Source organism: Eretmochelys imbricata, chromosome 10 (assembly GCF_965152235.1).
Source record: "Eretmochelys imbricata isolate rEreImb1 chromosome 10, rEreImb1.hap1, whole genome shotgun sequence".
In the NCBI taxonomy this organism is placed as follows: domain Eukaryota; kingdom Metazoa; phylum Chordata; order Testudines; family Cheloniidae; genus Eretmochelys; species Eretmochelys imbricata.
The window spans coordinates 61,281,703-61,301,085 of NC_135581.1; the positions used below are offsets into that span (position 1 = coordinate 61,281,703).

The following is a 19,383-nucleotide window of genomic DNA, read 5'->3' on the forward strand; positions in this document are numbered from 1 at the left end:
AAAATGACATGAAAACTTCATTGAGTTTTTTTCTGCTGCCTAAGCATTTTTAAATTCTAAATTTCATCAATTTTTTACCCAGCTCTACTCATTTCCGGATCTATGCATTCTTGATGTAAGGCTACAGCCAGAGAAAATGACTTCTCTAAAAAGAAAGTATGTCCCTGGGGCTGAAATCTTATTTAGCCAGATTTAACTGCAAAGTGAACTGTTAGGGCAAGTTAAGAATGCTTTAAAAAAGGGTGTGGAGTATTACCATGGACAAAATCAGGTCTAAATATAATTCAGGTATAACTAACAGCTTCCATACTTTAGCTGAGCTAAACAAATAGTTAATAGGATTTAACTAGATTCTTTATTCAGCTAAACTCACAAAAATGCAACAATTAAAGCCATCTTATTCCCTTCAACCATTTTCCTGTTGCTCCCTCTAGTGTCTTCCAGTATGTACTGTATTTACTTCTCATGAATCTTTACAATTAGAGTAGATACAGTAACATCATTATTGTATTTGTTGTTATTCTGGAATTACTCTATGTGCTTGGACTCAGAGGCTATTGTGTTATTATCCTCTCCAAAAATCATGATAGCTTGCAACTAGTAAATCCATTAGAAGAAAGGGAGGAAAAGCAATGGGATTCTGTATTAGTAGGCATTTTCTTCCTTTAATTCCAGAATGCAATGAGAAAAAAAGATATTTTTCATCCATGTATCCTACCCCAATTTGTGAAATTGCATTCATTCTCATAAAAGCAGTGATTTAATCAACAGCATCCTTAAATATTCAGAAGTGTATCCAATGGTGTATATACCTGTAGTTTATCTTTGCAAAACAATAGCTTTATTGACATGAAATGTGACATATTTCTTCAATATTTCATCACATTAGACATATAATAAATCCTCAGTCCTTGACAACTCTGCCCTGATGTAATCTACACTAATGCTGTTTTGTTACAGTTTGCTGACATCTGTCAACAACATTGTTAACCACTAATTGCTGTTCTTCATCCTGAGAACATGTCCTGATTGCTAATGGAAGCCAGACAAATATTTTACTCTACTAAAGAGTTGCTTTGTCTCCTGCCTATTTTGGTGAAGGGGGACTCCCTAACTTAAAGGGAAGATAGCATAGGAAATGAATTAACTGATTACAATAATGATGCTGAATATGATGGGAACACAGTATAGGAGCTGAAATGTAGGTTCAATTAAGTCAGTTGAGAGATGTCTTTCAATTGACTTCTGCGGGCTTTGGGTCAGGTCCATAATGCTTTCCACTTACATAGAACCTTTAATCTGAAGATCTTGAAATATTTTTCAAAGCTATGTATTATTAACCCCAGTTTATAAATAACTAAATTTAGCTAAAGAGAGATTAGGAGCCTAAATTTCTTTGTGAATCTAGCTCCTAACTGCTTCCTCAAGCCCCTTAATCCAATATTTAGGCTCCAATATCTACAGCTGACCTGGGTTAGGTGCTTAACTCAAGGAGAGGGCTCACGTGGAGGGAGGTGCCTATGGCCCAGATCCTTCGGCATTAGGGCCCAGATCCCCAAAGTTATTTAGATTTCCAACTTGACCTGAGCAAAGGTGTCTATGTTCCTTTGAGGATCAGGGCCCTAATGCATCTCATTTTTGGCTGGTGCAGGTGGTCACCTGCTAACAAGGGTGCCGGAATAGGAGGAGTCGGGGGCTATGGGCCCCATCACTTTTTACCAGCCATAAAGGTGAGTGATGGGTGGAGAGGAGTGGGGAAGAGGCGGGATGGGAGTGGGATCTTGGGGAAAGAGGCAGGGCAGAGACTTGCAGGGAAGGGAAAGCGCAGGGGCTCAAGGAGAAGGGGCAGTGCGAGAATGGGGCCTCGGAGGGAATGGAGGTGGGAGGGTTGGGGCTCGGGGGGGAAAAGGGGTTTTGTGGGGCAGGGCTATGATTTGGGTGCCTGTGACCCCCCCTCCCCACTTTTAGGGTGCTTTTGCCACTCCTGGCTGTTCACCTTGCTCGCTTCTGAGAATCCCTATCTAGGTACGTAACTCTCCCTATGCATTGTATGGGGAGCCTGGACAACTAAGTCAAAATTGGGAACTCCCGCAGGGCACCTAGTTTGCAACACTCGCAGTTGCAATGCCTAAGGGCTTGTCTACACTGGCACTTTACAGCGCTGAAACTTTCTCACTCTGGGGTGTGGGAAAAACACCCCCAGCGCTGCAAGTTTCAGCGCTGTAAAGTGCTAATATAGACAGTGCATTAGCTCTGGTAGCTACGCCCCTCGTGGAAGTGGGTTTTTTATAGTGCTGGGAGAGTTTTATGTTAAAGCGCTGCCGTGGCAGCATCGCCAGTGAAGATGTGCCCTAAGTCCCCTTTGTGAATCTAGCCCCAAATGTCTTGCACATGATCATTGTTATTGTGGTGCCAACTGGCAAAAAGCTCACTGTTCTTTACAAGCAATTCCTGTCTCAGACCTAACAAAGTCACTACACCTAATATACCACTTTCATGGTACTTATCCATAAAGGGTAGCATGTGAGGTCTCTACTGAAAGCTTGCAACCTATTGATACTCATAACCATTGAGAGATATGTGTATGGGTAATAGTTAAGGAATAATGTAACTATATTTAAAATTATGGTCTCGTGGTCTTGAAGTGAAAGTCACATATCTGAGGGCACGTCTACACTGGCCAAGTTACAGCGCCAGCAGTTACAGTGCTGCTCAGAGGGCGCCGAAGGAAAATCACTGTTGTGTGTTCACACGTTGTCTTTCATCAGAGGAGAGAGTCAAATGAAAAAATTCATCAGCAGGGAGGGGCATGGGGGAATGGAACGTCTCAAGAGGAGGAGGGGGTCCCGGGATAGCTACAGATTTGTGTATATCCAGGGATCACACCGACCTTCTCCTTTGGAGTATGTTGCGGAGGGTGCTGTACTTCAGCAGGGCCAAACTGCAGATGGATGGTTGTTGAGTGCAGTGGGTATTGGGAGTCCACACTGCTGGACTGTGAGGAGGGAGGAGCAGAATGCTGCAGATAGAGAGTGGAGCCAGTTGGTTGATAAGAGTGTGTCGGCGATGTGTGAGGGGAAGAGGGCGCATGGGAAAGAGTTTTGTGACAGCAGCTGCAGGGAAGGGTGGGCATGGAGCTGCTCGGTTTGAAGAGCTAGTACCACCTGGAGCATGTCAGCTTGGCGCTCCATAACTGTTAAGAGCCGCTCCGTGGCTTCTTTCTGGTGTGCCGCATTCTCCTTTCAGTTCCTCTTCTTGCTGTCCCACCACTCCTTCAATTCCTTTTTCTCAGTGTGGAGAGGGATAGCTCAGTGGTTTGAGCATTGGCCTGCTAAACCCAGGGTTGTGAATTCCATCCTTGAGGGGACCATTTAGGATCTGGGGCAAAAATAAGGGACGGTACTTAGTCCTACTGTGAAGGCAGTGGACTGGACTTGATGACCTTTCAAGGTCCCTTCCAACTCTATGAGATAGGTATATCTCCATATTAAGCAGTAAAGTGCATCATAAAGTTCTTCTTGGATACTTTCTAATGCTTTGCAACCGTTCTGCCGCCTATAAAGAGGGAGGCTGTGCTCCCAAGGTCATCTCTGTGAAGTTTAATGCAACATTTTACAGAAGCAGTATTGTTTGCAACACAGACAACACTGTTTCAGTGCTTTAAAACACAGCCAGTACTCACACACCTGTCACTAACTGGCTGACCCCAGGCAAGCACACATAAGCCACAAGACCACAAAAATGGTGAGTAGCCACAGGGGCAGGGTAAATCACTGTTCCTGGACACTGCTGTACACTAGGCGTGTGGCTCTTGGGCACTTGGGGAGAGCCAGCATTGTAGGGGGGCCCTGATCATCATTCCTGTCCCCAAACTTTCCACAGAAGGTGATCATTATGGAAGATATCTCACTGCTGAGGGTGAGCAGGGAATCGAGAGGAGGGGCTTCTCCAAGCCTGCGGCTTCCACCCTGGCCCCTATGTGGCTAGCCTGTGTGCAGCTATGGTCCCCGGCCCCGACAGCACAGTGAAGTGAGGGAGCGTATCAACAGCCTGTTCCGCTGCTCAAACTAGGCATGAGGTGGGAGACAAGCCTGCTTTCTGCAACCCTCTTGCCCCCAACAACTCACTTCAGCAATTCCCCAAATCAGATCCACTTACCCGGAGCCTCCTATCCTGTTTGCGCTGCACCCCAAGATCCGACTGGCTAGGCTCCTCCGGGGTAGAAAAGAGCTCCTGACTGCATGCATCTCTGGCCTCCGAGTCATCCTCTGCCTCTGATTCCCCCTCCTCCTCTTCATTCAAAATTGCCTCCTCCTGGCTCGGTCTGCTCTCAACTGGCAACAAAGCCAACCAAGTATCCACAGGGGACTTTGCAGTGGAGGTGGGGTCACCACTGAATATTGTGTCCAGCTCTTTGTAAAACTGGCAGCTCGTGGGCGCAGCACCGGAGCCGCGGTTTGCCTCCCGCGCCTTGTGGTAGGCATTCTGCAGCTCCTTCACTTTGACCCTGCACTGCAATGTGTCCCGGTGATGGCCCTTTTCTATCATGCATCTAGAAATCTGTCCATAGGTATCATAATTCCGACGGCTGGAGCACAGCTGTGACTGCACCGCCTCCTCTCCCCAAGTGCCGATGAGGTCCAGCAGCTTGGCATTGCTTCCAGCGGGGGATCGCCTGGTGCATGGAGCAGGCATGGCCACTTGGAAAGATGCGCTGAGACCACTGCACGCATCACTGCGCAAACAGGAAGGGGACTTTCAAATTTGCAATGGAATGTACGGGGTGGGGCTGACGGTTGGTCACCTGAGGGCAGGGCAGTAGAGTTCAAACCGATGGCCAGAGAGGTGAGAACAGGCATTGTGGGACACCTCCCGGAGGCCAGTTGCAGCGCTGTAATCACCACGGTGTCTATACTGGCACCGCAGTGCTGTAGCCATGGTGCAGAAAGCTCTACGCCTCTCATCGAGATAGTCTTTTTAGAGCGCTGCATCTGTGCAGTTTCTGCTAACTAAAGTGGCTTGGCAGTGTGTACATCTTGGGAGTAACAGTGCTCAAAGCTGCTTTACTACGCACAGACTTACCAGTGTAGACGGGGGCCTTAGTGAAGGCCCATTCAGGCAGGAGGGAATTTCACCCCTCCATGGCTAGCTGATTATGTAATGTATTGCTCAATTGTCTATCCTTGCACCAACCCAGAAAAGTAAATTGAAAACCATCAAAGACAAACTATAAACATCAAAACTACTTGGAAGTGAAAAGGAATGAAAGGACATTGAGGGGAGTGCCCTATCTGTGAATAACAAAAGACTGAGTCAATGGAGAAAGACACTCTGAATCCCTTCACTTTAGGAAGTACCTTGATGAGTGGGGTTGGTTCATGAAAGACATGGTCCTAGCTCCTTGGGGCTAACATGTCCTGCAAAAACTGAACTTTGGGCTGAGAATCTCTATTTTATTAGCTAGGAAAGGTAACTATTAATAAGTGTAGGCCGTACTTCACTATTTATTATTTTGTTTTACATGTAACCATTTGTTTCTATCACTCATACTTGTTTTTATCTGAATCTCTACTCTTTCTTAAATTTTCCTTTTGTTTTGCTATAATTGAACTCAAGTGCTGTAGGTAATACAGGAGCAATGGTCTAAGGTAAAACTGTCAAACTGGGGTACATTTTCCTTTGGGAATACAGGATCTGGGAATTCTGTGGGTGTCCGGTGATCAGGGGCTGGATACCACATGGGGAGACTATGAAGGGACTTGGGGGCTGGGGTGCATCTATTGTCAACATGCTAGGTAAAAGCAAGACTGGTATAGACCAGAGGAGAGTGCTTGAGTGGCTGACAGGCTGTTTGTGTTAGGGAGCCAACACCCAGCTAACATCGGCAAGACTCCCTTGGGCTGGAGGCAGGTGGCAACAAGGTGACTCTCAGCCCTGGGTGCTCTGAGAGATGTCACAGTCAAAGTAAATCAATGATAGAGCTGGAATTAGAATATAGGCCTCCTTATTCCCAGTTGTATATATTAAACTACATAACAATGGACAATACATTATGAAAAAATGCACAAAAAATACCACTAGCAGTTGAGGTCATGACTGTACCCCCTCACAGAGAAAAGGCCCCTATGTCCCATCCCACCCACAGCACCCCAGCCTGCCCAATGCACATCCACTTTCGCTGTATTATCCTTGGACTTGTGGAGTGCCCTTGCAGGACATGATCAGCCTTACTTACGATTGTGTTCTCTGTGCATTTTTCCCAGTATCACTAGCTGGTGTAATATGTGATACTTTCACTTACAATCTAATTCATTTCAGCTCTGATTCGACAAAAAAATTATATTCAAGCATATTCTGTATACATCACAAATTCTGCATAAACAGTATTTGTACATGACATATTTTTAGTGGTTCTAAGATACAACCTACTTGCTTGAATCTCCTCTCTTAGTCTGTATTTACCCAATCAGTCTGATCTATCTTTATGAAAAGTACATAGACTACTGTTGACAACCAGAGCTACTCAAACAGGAAAAAGAAATACAACAATAAAAATAAACTCTTTATAAGCTTGTGTGTCCCTTGCCAGATTCACCCAGACAATAACATTTTTGTTTGTATACATACTTGTGTGGGTATAGTAAAATATTTAATTTGGAACATAATTAGTGAAGGTCATAAGGATTCCTAAGACTGTTCCTAAACTCAGAAGACTAGATCCTCAGTTCGACCTAATTACTCTTTGCACCACTTCGGTGGTGCAAATGGAATTGGCAGCTGCTTTCTCGCAGTAGCTGTAGATTCTCTTTGTAGAGAATAGTGGGCTGCAGCAAGGCTGGTGGAAAAGAGGGTTGGCAGGAAGGGGCATTTAAGAGCAAAACGGGAAAGGCCAAAGCACGATGCACTTTGGTGACCCTGGCCAGCAGAGAAGCCCTTTGAGAAGTATTATGCAAAAATGAATGGACCCATTATGTGGCCAACTCTCATAGCTTTAACATAAGTCTCATGACATTTGGTGTTTTTCTTAAAACTCTAGACTAGTCCTGTGAATATACCAGAATCTCAACTTTCATTTTGAAAAAAGGTAAGTTTTTAGCCCAAAGGCTGTGGACATGAGCTTGCAAATGTGAACCCTAAAGGTGTGAAAGCCAGAAAAAGAAGTAAAAAGGAACTATAATGTATTATTTTTAAAATCTCATGACTTTTAAGCCAATTTCATGATTTTTAAATGCTTGGATCTGGTAAAATGGCACTTCTTATTGAACTCAGTGGAAAGAGTGTCATTTACTTCAATGGGGGTTGGGTCAGGCTTTACATGAGCACTTATGACATAAAGAAGTTGCAGCAATTTAACTTAACCATTTAGTTGAATTGGCACAATCTGTGGTATGGCCACCCTTACATTGGATGAAATCTGACCTCTAACAGTTTGGGGTAAGCTTAACAGATGCAAGCCAGATTTAAATGTATGTAAAAGTGTCCACACACAGAGTTCCACCAGGTTAGCTAAATTGTTGCAACATCATACTTTTAGTTAAACTGGTGCAACTTTGTGTGTTGACCCATCTGCATTGAACAACTATTGTATAAACACTATTTTAATCACTTAGAAATTTTAGCTCAACAACAGTTATTTGGCATTACTACAGGAAGGATGAAAATGAAAACTTCAGAATGGGACAATAATAGGTATTGGAGGTTTTGTTTTTGCCTAGGATCTATACTAAAAAAAATCCATTGATCATATTATACTATCATGTTGCATATTATATTAAAACTTCCAAAAATATACTATTGTTCCTCATCAATATATTTAAATAGAATGCCTTGTTACATTTACAAACTGTATAGCACAAGAACATTTTATTTTAATATCAATCTTTTAGTATAAAGGAAATTGGAAATAGTGAATATATATTTTGTGGGACAGATAAAGTTTCTACTGGATATTAGGTTACAGTATTAATATGAATAGTAGTTACTTTTATGAAATGACTAGTTTTCCCGAGATAAGAAAATATGGTGCTGAAAGACAAAATAGAGACTACAGAGTTTTTGACCCTCTCAGTGAGATCCAATTAAGTTCTGAGCAGTGACCTTCTCTTTGTGTCATATTGTGTTAAAATGTATGTGACAGCTCTTCTTTTGGAAACTTCCATCTATCGATGATTAAGGTGAGGCTGTCAAACTCATTTATTTGGGATTACAGGAGGAATTCACAAGAAGTTCCCAAAAGCAAAAGTTACATTGGGTTTAACCATTATGTTACATGGCCTCATACAGTTGTTTCACTTTCACAATAAGTGTCTATTATTTATAAAACGTATAGTTGAAGTTTCTGTTAGCACCAACTTCAAATTACTACAGTGTTTACCTTTTCTGAGAGAGAGAATTCTATCATTTTTTAAATAAGTTGACTTCGATTATCTCATTTTGCTTTCAGTGTGGATACTACCAAAATCCAAATAAGTATATTTGACCTTGATAGCCTGTGCAGAAAAAGCTATATCTCAATGTTAGTTTTCACCTAAAATATTATATTATAGGCTTGTTCACTGGCACAGCTATAATCAAGTATCTGTCATCATTTCCATTAAACTTATATTTTATGGGGTTTATAACATGCACACATAAGATCTCTCTGAAACTGAAACTTGGCATAAAAGATCTTATCTCTGAAGTGAAAGAGGTTTTGCTTTATTACAATTTAAAATAACCCTGTTGAGAGATTTTAAATAACAGAACTGCAAAAACAAAAATTAAATGTAGATAGAAAGAAATGTATATTTCAAAGTTTCAGATGCATTATGGATTTCATTTCATTACATTAAATAATTCACCTCCAAAATATACATTATCTGAGACTATATAATTACATCTGTTCCATTCAGACTATGATTACATTCCATTCAAATTCAATTCAGTGTAAATTTGGAGTAACCACAATAACTTTACAGCCAAACAATAAAATCATAATGTGTAATGTGATGGCATCCCATCAGAATGGAATGAGATATCAACCCCAAATGATATTTCAGAACCCTTTTTTGTCTTTGTAACCTAGCTTGCTCTCTAACGTCATTGAAACCTAGAACTCTGCCAGGAAATTCAGGATGGTTTGTAAATAAAAGCCAAATATTTTTTCAAAACTACCTCTTTTATATATATATATTATAATGCATTATTTGGTTAGTAGTATTCAACCAACTCTCAGATAAATATTTGTAGGTCCAGAGTTTCAGAATTTACTACCTATACTGAACCTGCAAATGAGCATTTGTGCAGTCAAAATGAGTTTATGTGCACACTGTCCAAGTTCCATATTGGTCCGTTCTGAAATTTAGGCCCATAATGTACATCCCCAACTGATTAGTCACAGGGTGTTCTCACACTATGACAATTCATATGAGGGAAATCTGATGGGAGGAAGATGCACACTGGTTATTAGAACAGGTGATAGTGAATCAGGACTTGGTTTCTATTCCCATGCTCTGCCTTTGCTGTATGATCCTGGGCTATCCACCTAAGCCAAAAGTTTTGAATGCTGAGTGCCTCAGTTAAACACCTAAATCCATATTTAAGCAATCAAATATGCAGCTTGATTTTCAAAGGTGTTGAAATTCTACAGCCCCCACTGATTTCAAAGGGTGTCCGACACCTACACCTGTGAAAATCAAGCTACATTATTTAGGAGCTGAAGTTTAGGGCGCGTCTTCACTAGCAACGTTAAAGCGCTGCCGCGGCATCTTGAAGGTGGCTGTGCTGATGCACTATCTGCACCGGCACTTTACAGCTCAGAAACTTGCATTGCTCCGGGGTGCGTTTTTTCATACCCCGGAGTGAGAAAGTTGCAGCGCTGTAAAGTGCCAGTGTAGACAAGCCCTAAGACATCCATGTTTGGAAACGTTGGCCTTAACTTCTCTGCACCTAAGCCTGCCCATTGGGAAAAGTGCTAATTCTATGCTGCAGAACTTTACATTCACTTACACAAGCCTCACTCCAGCTGCCCAAAGGTGGGTGAGGTAAAAATTTTTATTGGACTAACTTCTGTTGGTGAGAAAGACAAGCTTTGGAGGTTCTACAGAGCTCTTCTTCGCATCTGGGGGAGGGGGGTACTCTGAGCCTCACAGATAAATACAAAGTGGAACAGACTGTTTAGCACACGTAGTTAGCACACTTTCCAAGGGACCATTCAATGAATTGGCCCATTAGCACCTCTGCAGTCCTAGAACAAAAAGATTATTGTAATAAGCCATAAATCCAGTGTCTCTGTTCAGTCCATGATTTTTAGTGTCTAGCAAAGTTATAAATTTAAGCTCCCAGGCTCGTCTTTTGAAAGTGTTGTACAGGTTTCCTTTGAGGAGAAAGACCAATAGGTCAGACAGTGATGGCCGTATGGCTTATTACAATGCTCTGTAACCCACTGACCCCCTGTCAAGGCGGATTCCCCACTCTGGCACTTCGAGTGCAGAAGGATTCTAAAAATTAATACTGGCCACTCCTGGCTTGTATTAAACTCCCAAGGTTGCAGCTTTTCTGACTTGTGTGGTAGTAGCATCTACCCATCCAAAGTGCAAAAACCCCTTTGAGAACCCAGGAAAGTGCACTTGGGAATTCCTTCCTGTGGGGTACCCTCAAGCACTTTCATCCCCCCCCACCCCACTCCCCACCCCCAGGGAAGAGATGAGAAAGAAAACAAAGGAAATCAGCTGTTGCTACCAGCTGATTAAACAACATGTGTACAAATCTCTTAGGACACAAATTCAATCCTGTTCCTAAAAAAGGTAAATTTTATTAAAAACAAAAAGAAAGAAAATACATCTGGAAACTTAGGCTATTGCTAGATTTAAAAAAAAAAAATACAAAAATTAAGAATCAAGAATAGCTTTCTTGAGTAAAGGTTACAAGCCAGAGTAAAGGTTACAAGCACAACAAAAGCACCTGAGGTTAGCACAGAGGAATCCACAAGCCATAAAGAAATAAGAGATAAACCTAAACACGTCTTCCTAGACACTTTCTGAGCTACTTACATATCTGGGGTTTCAAATGAGTAGCTTCTACGTATGATCTGATGATTTTTCATACCTGGCCCCTCTTACAGCATAGCTGCTCTGTCCCTTCTCTCTGGGAGAACAACACAGACAGACAAAGGAGAAATTTTTTCCCAATTTTAAAAAGTTATAAAAAAATTTTAAAAAGTTTCCCATTGGCTCTTTTGGTCAGGTGTCCACTCCCTTCCTTTTACCTATTGACTTTTTAACCCTTTACAGGTAAAGCAAGTAGACACCTACTAAGAGAAAAGGAGTACTTGTGGCACCTTAGAGACTAACCAATTTATTTGAGCATAAGCTGCTTATGCTCAAATAAATCGGTTAGTCTCTAAGGTGCCACAAGTAGTTCCTTTCTTTTTGCGAATACAGACTAACACGGCTGTTACTCTGAAACCTACTAAGAGGAATTTTATAGCGAACTGGCTGGCTGGATGTCTATAAAAGGGAGCTACCTTCCCCCCACCCCCCATTTATCACACCCTCTTTTTGTCCAACAACTGCAGAGGTGTTAGTGGGCCACTCAACCTTGAATGGTCCGTAAGGGCTTCTCTACACTGGCGTTTTACAGCGCTGCAACTTTCTTGCTCAGTGGTGTGGAAAAACACCCCCCCCCCCCCCCCGAGTGCAGCAAGTTTCAGTGCTGTAAAGCACCTGTGTAGGCAGTGCACCAGCGCTGGGAGCCGTGCCCCTGGTGGAGGTGCCTTTTTTCGAGCACTGAGAGAGCTCTCTCCCAGTGCTGCCCCGCAACCACACAAGGCATGTTAAATCGCTGCCAGGGTAGACTAGCCCTTAGACTGTGTGCTAACTGGTTATGCTAAACTCTGTTCCAACTCCCAGTTAGCTGTGGCACTGGGAGTACCTTCCCGGGACCTGAAGAGCTCTGTGGCTGTGAAAGCTTGTCTCTCTCACCAACCAAAGTTACCTCAGGGCTTGTCTACACTGGCACTTTACAGTGCTGCAACTTTCTCGCTCAGGGGTGTGAAACCCTCCCTCCCCCCATCACAGCAAGTTTCAACTATTCCCCTGGTGGCGGTGGGTTTTTTTTATAGCGCTGGGAGAGCTCTTCTCTCCAGGCCTGCACCCTGGCCACACAAGCCACCTTAAAGTGCTGCTGGTGAAGACGAGCCCATTGCTAACACGATTGTCCTGGAGTCTCCAGGAATTAAAGGTTAATATTCAATTAAATGTTCTGTCAGGGGATGAAACCTCCAGGAATAAGTCCAACCAGAATTGGCAACACTACCCACCTTGTCTCTCCAATATCCTGGGACCGACAGGGCTACCCCTACACCGCATACAAGGCCCCATTACCATGTGAGAAACAGGCCGGATTGTCGACATGTCTCTTGCAGAAGCTGCAGCCAGGGGGGCAGTGTGACTGGGAGAGGCGGGAAGCCCTCACCTGGCAGGCCTGCCCTGGGTACACCCCGCTGGCTGCCCGCCCTGCCGCGGGGAGCCCGCTCTCCGCTCCTGCGGCGCGGTGTGTGTGGGAGGGGGCCCGACTGCATCACCCAGTGCAGCCCCGTTCCCCACTTTGCCCCAGTCTCCTGCCGGGGCGGGTTTCCTGCCCAAGTCCCGGGCCTTGCCTGGGCTCGGCCTCTCCCGCCGGTCGGGAGCAGGGACGGCGAGTTCCTGCCGCACTGGGGCCACCTCTAGCGCAGGAGGCCGGCGGCGGCCGGTCCGCAGCCAAGGCGGGGTCAGGCCAGGGTGCAGGCGCTCCAGAGCCGGCATCAAACCTGGCGGCGCTTTCTTCTTCCGCACCCCGTCCCCTCCTCCCGCGGCCTGTGCCCGGGGAGCCGCCGCAGGTAAGGCTCGCTCTGCCCCTGCGCTGCCCCTCAGCATCCGAGCTGGGAGCCGCTCCGCTTGCGCGCGTTGTCCCCTCCGGGGACAGGCAACCCCCCACCCCCTCCAGTGAGGTTCCCCCTCTCCTACGTTGTCAAGCCCCTTTGGGGCCCCGTTAGCTTCTGCCTCCACCAGCACGAGCCTGCATCGCTCGTGGGCCGGGGCGCTCTGGGGCATGGGGGGCTCAGTGTCCTGCCAGCCCTGCACACTGTGCCAGACCGACAGGGGTAGAGATTGGGGGGTTAGTGGTGTGGATTATTTGTGGCTGTGGGATATTTAAGGCCAGAAGGGGCCATCACGACCATCGTCTGACTAAAGTTCGTTGTTTGTTTTAGTCACTTTCTGTGACGCTCAGAACTTGTAAGGCATCTTGTAAGCAAATCTGTGACTATTTTATAGGGGGTTGCATAGTTCTCAATGGGAGAACATTTTACTGAGGCTGGAAGTGCTTTGGTCAGGGGCTGTCTTTTTAATGTATTTATACAGCGCCTAGATCCCCAACTGGGTCCTCTACGCAGTTAGACACTAATAATGAGAATAATAATAACTACTAAATATCTCATTATTAGGGGGATATCACAGACTTTTGCTTCCCAAAGCATTGTGGTGAGGATAGGAAAGCAGCCTGAGTTTCTGGTAGGTAGATTTTTTGTGCTATTATTTTGTTTGTTTGGTAGGATTTTTTCACCTATGTGTGGATAAGAAGAGCATTGCTCTTGATATCTCTGATCATTATGGTTTGCAGCATGATTTTAAATCTTTTAATCTGCTATATAAATCAGATTTTCTAAAGTGCAGATCTTGATTGCATTACTCACTTTTTTTACTCAGTCCTTACTTGAGCAAAACCTTATGGCAGTCAGTGGGAGTTTTGTCTAAGTAAAGACAGTAAAAACTGAGTAAGGACCTCAGGATTTGGACCCATGTGAATGTAAGGTAAATACCATCATTTATATCATTTTGTAATATTCAGATTGGGTGCCTGAAGTTAGACATCTAGATTGGGATTCTCAAAGCAACGTAGGGGATTTAGATTCATATCTGCCATTAATTTTAGTGGAGGATAGGTGTCTAAATCCACTAGACTCCTTTGAAAAACCTCTTCTCCAATCCAAATGGGGGCTTTTATGTTTAGGTAAATGAACTTTGTGCACGCAGGTTTGAAACTATTGTACAGTACAACTATTTTATTATTTTTCCTATTGTAGTCCTATGCTATTCAATTTGAAATAGCTGATTGTTGATTCCCATTTCCCTTTAAACTGGTCTGGTTCTGTGTTGCTTTTATTGAGAGTTTGTTCTATGAGATTTACTCTGATCAGCGTGAACTCTTGTGGTGTTATTGCATTGATTCATCATTGCTGTCAGGATACTTTTTTAACCAGTGTTAGTGATAGCAACAGAGCATTTATAACCATTTTGTCAAGTTTTGACATGTCAGTATGCCAAAGATGTGATATTTAGGAACTTTAATAGCACAGATATTCATTGTAGTGTATTACTTCTGTGCGACAAGTTTGCTAGTTAATATGACCATATTTGGAGTGGTGGGTGAGATTCTGTGGCCTGCGCTGTGCAGGAGGTCAGACTAGATTATCATAATGGTTCCTTCTGACCTAAATATCTAAAACATCTATGAATATTCAATTACACTAGTAGGCCTTTCTAGTGAAGTTTTTTTCCCCTTAAGACAACACCTTCGCTATAAGCAGGTGCTCACTGTAACCAGTAGCACAATCTGCACATTCAATGCATTGAATCAATTTTGAACTTTCTTTCTACTTCACTCTAAACAGAGTTTCTTTGTATCTGAGCTGCTTATAAGCAGGTTCCAAAGTATGTGTAATAACTCACTAGGAAATGTTTACACTAAACAGTAGTATGCCATATAACAAAGAACAGTGCAGGGAAGTCATCTATTTAATATTGGAGAAGATACACAAAGATGGATGAATAGCAAAGTGAAAATATAAGGGGAATTTTGGGGTTGCAAAGCTTCAGTAAGATACAGTTAATTACGTTACTAAGTTGAGGTGATTATACCACTAATTAGAAGCCATAGAATAGGTATGGAAAATGCTTTTTTGTTTCCTTTCTGTAACTGATTCCAATTTTGTTTGTTGTTTCAACATTACTGGGTACTGTGTAGCAGAACCCAAAACATCACCTATTTGATCAGCAGGTTTTTATGCTAAATGAGTTCAAGGTCACCTAAGGGAGACAAACTCTGACTACCTTAAAACATAGTTGGCTGTGCACTGCTTGTCAATTTGTTCATGAGACTTCATGGAGTTTTTTTTTCTCAGATTCTCCACTTCTTCTTGACTTCTAGTTGGATTCTAAGACTTTTTCTTTTCACTTTAAAACAACTTAATTGCAGACATGTTTTGCAGGTTAATGCATTTTAGAATCCCAGGATTCCTCATAAAAATGAAATTCTACCAAAGTTAACATAAATTAAACATGACTCTGCTTCAGTCCATGGGCTGACATGGCTTGGGTAATAACACTAATACTTAGCACTTCAATAGTCTTTGTCTTTCCACAGCACTTTACAAACAGTGGTCCTGATCCTGCAGTCATCTCCATATTGGCAGACCCTTTTGTCCATGCATAGTCCCACTGAAGTCAATGGGGCTTTGCATGGGTGCAAGGGTCTGCCCACACAACAGATATAATAAGCAGCAGCTTCAGTGGAGCTGCCTGTCTGCAGACTCAGCAGACAGCACTGTTAACTTTCTGAATGTTAACTGTTCCTAATGTAATCTTTACAATGGGTATAAAATTAGTATGAAATCGTGATACACTTGTAGTCAATGTGAGTGGGCCTTCTTAAAGAATAAAAGTTTTCATTCTGCAGGAGGAGGGATAGCTCAATGGTTTGAGCATTGGCCTGCTTAAAACAGGGGTTGTGAGTTCAATCCTTGAGGGGGCCATTTAGGGATTTGGGGCAAAAATTGGGTATTGGTCCTGCTTTGAGCAAGGGGTTGGACTAGATGACCTCCCGAGGTCCCTTCCAATCCTGATATTCTGTGAAGTGATGGGCCTGGCTCATCAGAGAAGATTTCCTATTGACACTGTTGAATGAATTTTGCAAAGCCTGATTAAGGTTTTTCAGCAAGCTGTTTCAGCACATAAATAACTTGTATGGAATCCCATACAAGAAAGCTTCCATGACACTACTCATTTAAGAATTACCAACAGTTGATACCCTTGTGAAAACTTACACTACTTTACTACAAAAGGATATTTCATTTTCTGTAGCTAAATCATGCTGTTGCTGTAGATGTTAAAAAGCATTCAAATGCAACAATGATGGAGATAGTAAATGACTGGATAGAAAATAATTTATGTTTGTGGTTCCATAACCACATAAATAATTTATTTCTTATTCAAATAACTTTACAAAGTTAAATACAGAATCCCTGAGAACTCTCATTAAAATCAGCAAGAGTCTCTTTTATTAGCTTACAAAAATATGTTTGATGGCTATGTAAATGTTTAGCTAAGAGGATAACAATTTCTGTGAAGCCTTCATTGTCTGGGGATGAGGTGGTCAGAATTTATACTGTGTCTCACACACACTGTAATTTTGCATTTTCTTTTTTTCAGTAAGTTTAAAATGATATAATTTATAAAATAACATGACCACCTCAAGGAGGTGAAGATTATTCTACTGTACACTGTGGTAGTGTGTTAAGTACATGTTCTGAGTAGCTGCTGTTTTCACTGCCCCATTTTCCAATTTAGGTGCAACATAAACTATTTTAATTAATATTGTGTCACCAAAAGGGTTTGAAATGGCCAATTGAATTCTACCAAGATAGAGTCTTTTGATGAAAACATATCTTTATTGATTGTAGAAGAAGAAAATCATTCTTAAAATGAAATCCACAGAAAAATCATATCCCTCAGAGAAAATTTCTGAGTGGCAGGCTGAGATTAACATTATAAAATTGAATTTGTGCTGCAAACCTTTGATGTAATCAGCAGCTGGGAGATGGTGTTGCCCTTGCTGTGCTCCTTCTGATTGTGGTGAATTACTGTGTGGAATGAAATAAGTGTTTCTTGTGTCATTCGTTCAAGAAATACAAACAAGGTATTACTAGGTGGTTCTTGCTAGTTAAAATGGGTTGTATTGATTCCGGGTCCCAGTCTCTTGCTCCTTTGGACTGCAGAGGCAGTACATTCATATCCCAGGGGAGAGCTGTAAGTCACTCTCAGCAGTGACTCCTCTGGCCGATTAAGGAGTAGCATTGACAGATCCCAAGAGGAGTCCCATTAAGTTTTAAGATGGAAGTACAGTGGCGGCCTGAAGGAGGAATATGAAGGGAGGAGGCCTTTTGAAGCAGAACTGAATAATATATGTGAGATCCTTAAGGTCCTGGCAGGAATATAGAGGACCATTAGGAGTGAGGATGTGGGGTCGATATGTTCAGAGTTGGAATAATTAACCCAACACACTTTCCCCGATGACTAGAGTTTACTAAACAAGGAAAGCATACTTATGCCTCCATACGCCCTTAGGCTACGTCCCCTCAATTTAAAGAAACCATTCATTTGTGCACTCTCCACTGTGTACTGTATTTAATAACATAGGACTGGAAGAGACCGCTTGGGTCATTAAGTCCAGGCCCCTACTAATGCAGACAAACCTCTCATATAATTCCATTCATGAACTTATCAAACTCCATTACAAAACTAGCTAGGCTGTTTGCCCCAACTACTTCTATAGGGAGGCTGTTACGGAACCTCCCTCCTCTGATGGTTAGAAATTTTCTAGTTTTTAACCCAAATTAATTCATGTCCAGTTTATACCCATTTGTTTTTGTACCAGCATTGTCCTCTAGTTTAAATAGCTCTTCTCCTTCCCAGGTGTCTTCCAGTCCTTATATATGTATAGAGAGCAATTATATTCCCTCTCAGCCTATTCTAGTCTCCTCTCGTAAGATAGGATCTCCGTTCCCTTGATCATCCTGCTAGCCCTTCTTTGTACCAGGTCTAATTTGAATTCATCTTTCTTGAACATGAGTAACTAGAATTGTAAACAGTATTCCATGAGGATTTTAATCAGCATCTCATACACTGGCATTAATAGTTCCCTATCTTTACTGGAAATGCATCACCAGATATATCTAAGGATCACATTTGCCTTTTTTCATGATCACATAACATCGATGGCTGAGAGTCATCCTGTGATTGCCTAAAACGCTCTCGTCTTGCTCCTCTGTTTTTCTGACAGATGCATCCCTAGCTTAAATGTTTACAGTATTACAAACATTGCCCATATTTGGCAATATATTGTCAATCAACTTCCTATTTAATAACTTTAAAAATATAATTTAATACATCTCTTGCTTTTGTTATAATTTTTGTCCTTTTCTGTCTTTAAACAACATTTTTTCTTTATTATCATGGTTCTCTTTTCCTATTTTTGACATGTCCTCTTGTCCTTCTCTTGCTCACCCCTTTATTTCTTTCTCTTTTTCAACATTGTGTTTCCTACCTCCTCCCCTATAACTTCTGTATCTCTGTTGTATTTCCACTTCTCCATCAAATAACTCTCAATACCATATTTCTTTTTTTCTAATTTATCCCCTCCATTGCTCCCACCTGCATACAGGTCCATGCACCCACCCACTCCCCAAGCAGTAGCAGAGTGCAGTTAACCTATGCTTCTAAGTTTCATGACTACAAACACGGTTCGGAATGACAACTGAGATGAACAGCAAAGTTATTAGCAGCCACAGCAGCAGAATTGGAGCTATGTGTCTGGAGACTTAGAAAGACAGCACTATATTCTACAACTGGTTTACATTTGGCAAGTTATGTAATGGTCAAGGCAAGATTTTTTTTAATGCCTCTCGCAGAGAATTTCTTACTTGCTGCACACAGCGAATGAATGGAATTTTAAAGCTCTGATAAATAAAGCAAATCACTTAGTCTCTCTGTGCCACAGTTCCCCTTCTGTAATATGGTGATGATATTCCTTCCCTATCTCACTGGGTGTGGAGGAGAGGATTTTGAAGTGGTCCGATACTTTGGCAGGTGGGGCCATATAAATAGATAAGATAGATTGATGGGGATCCACGGATGGGGTCTAAAGGGAGCAGAGCAGTGCCAAGAATCTGTCCCATATAGTTTGTCCTGCTACAGTGAAGTTTTCTGTAACAGATAGAATTGTAATAATGCAGAACAAACTAAAAGACTAAAATGATTATATTATATTCTTTGAAAATTCTGTTAATTACTACCAACACTTATTTCCTTAAGGATGATGTGTGTTACGGTTACAATGTGTAAGGAGCTTGTGAGAGTTGTGTGAGTATTTCACACTGGGACTGTAGGCTGCAGGTCAAAATATACCTTTATTGAAAGTAACTAATTTTATTTATTAAAGATAAACAAAATTGTTGACAGGACCATTAATTTTTTTAACATAAGCAGTAAAACAGAGGTGTCAGGAAAAAAAAGCCAAGGAACAGAACAG

The 19,383-nt window shown here is 42.3% G+C and overlaps 1 protein-coding gene across 1 annotated transcript in view; it reads left to right on the forward strand.

Moving 5' to 3' along the window:
* The first annotated feature begins 1,625 nt into the window (after positions 1-1,625).
* WDR72 (WD repeat domain 72) overlaps positions 1,626-19,383 on the forward strand; it is a 185,379-nt gene continuing 167,621 nt past the window's right edge. The window contains exon 1 of the mRNA XM_077828602.1: positions 1,626-1,730. Within this exon, the coding sequence (XP_077684728.1) occupies positions 1,626-1,730 (105 nt within the window). The remainder of the gene's footprint in view (positions 1,731-19,383) is intronic.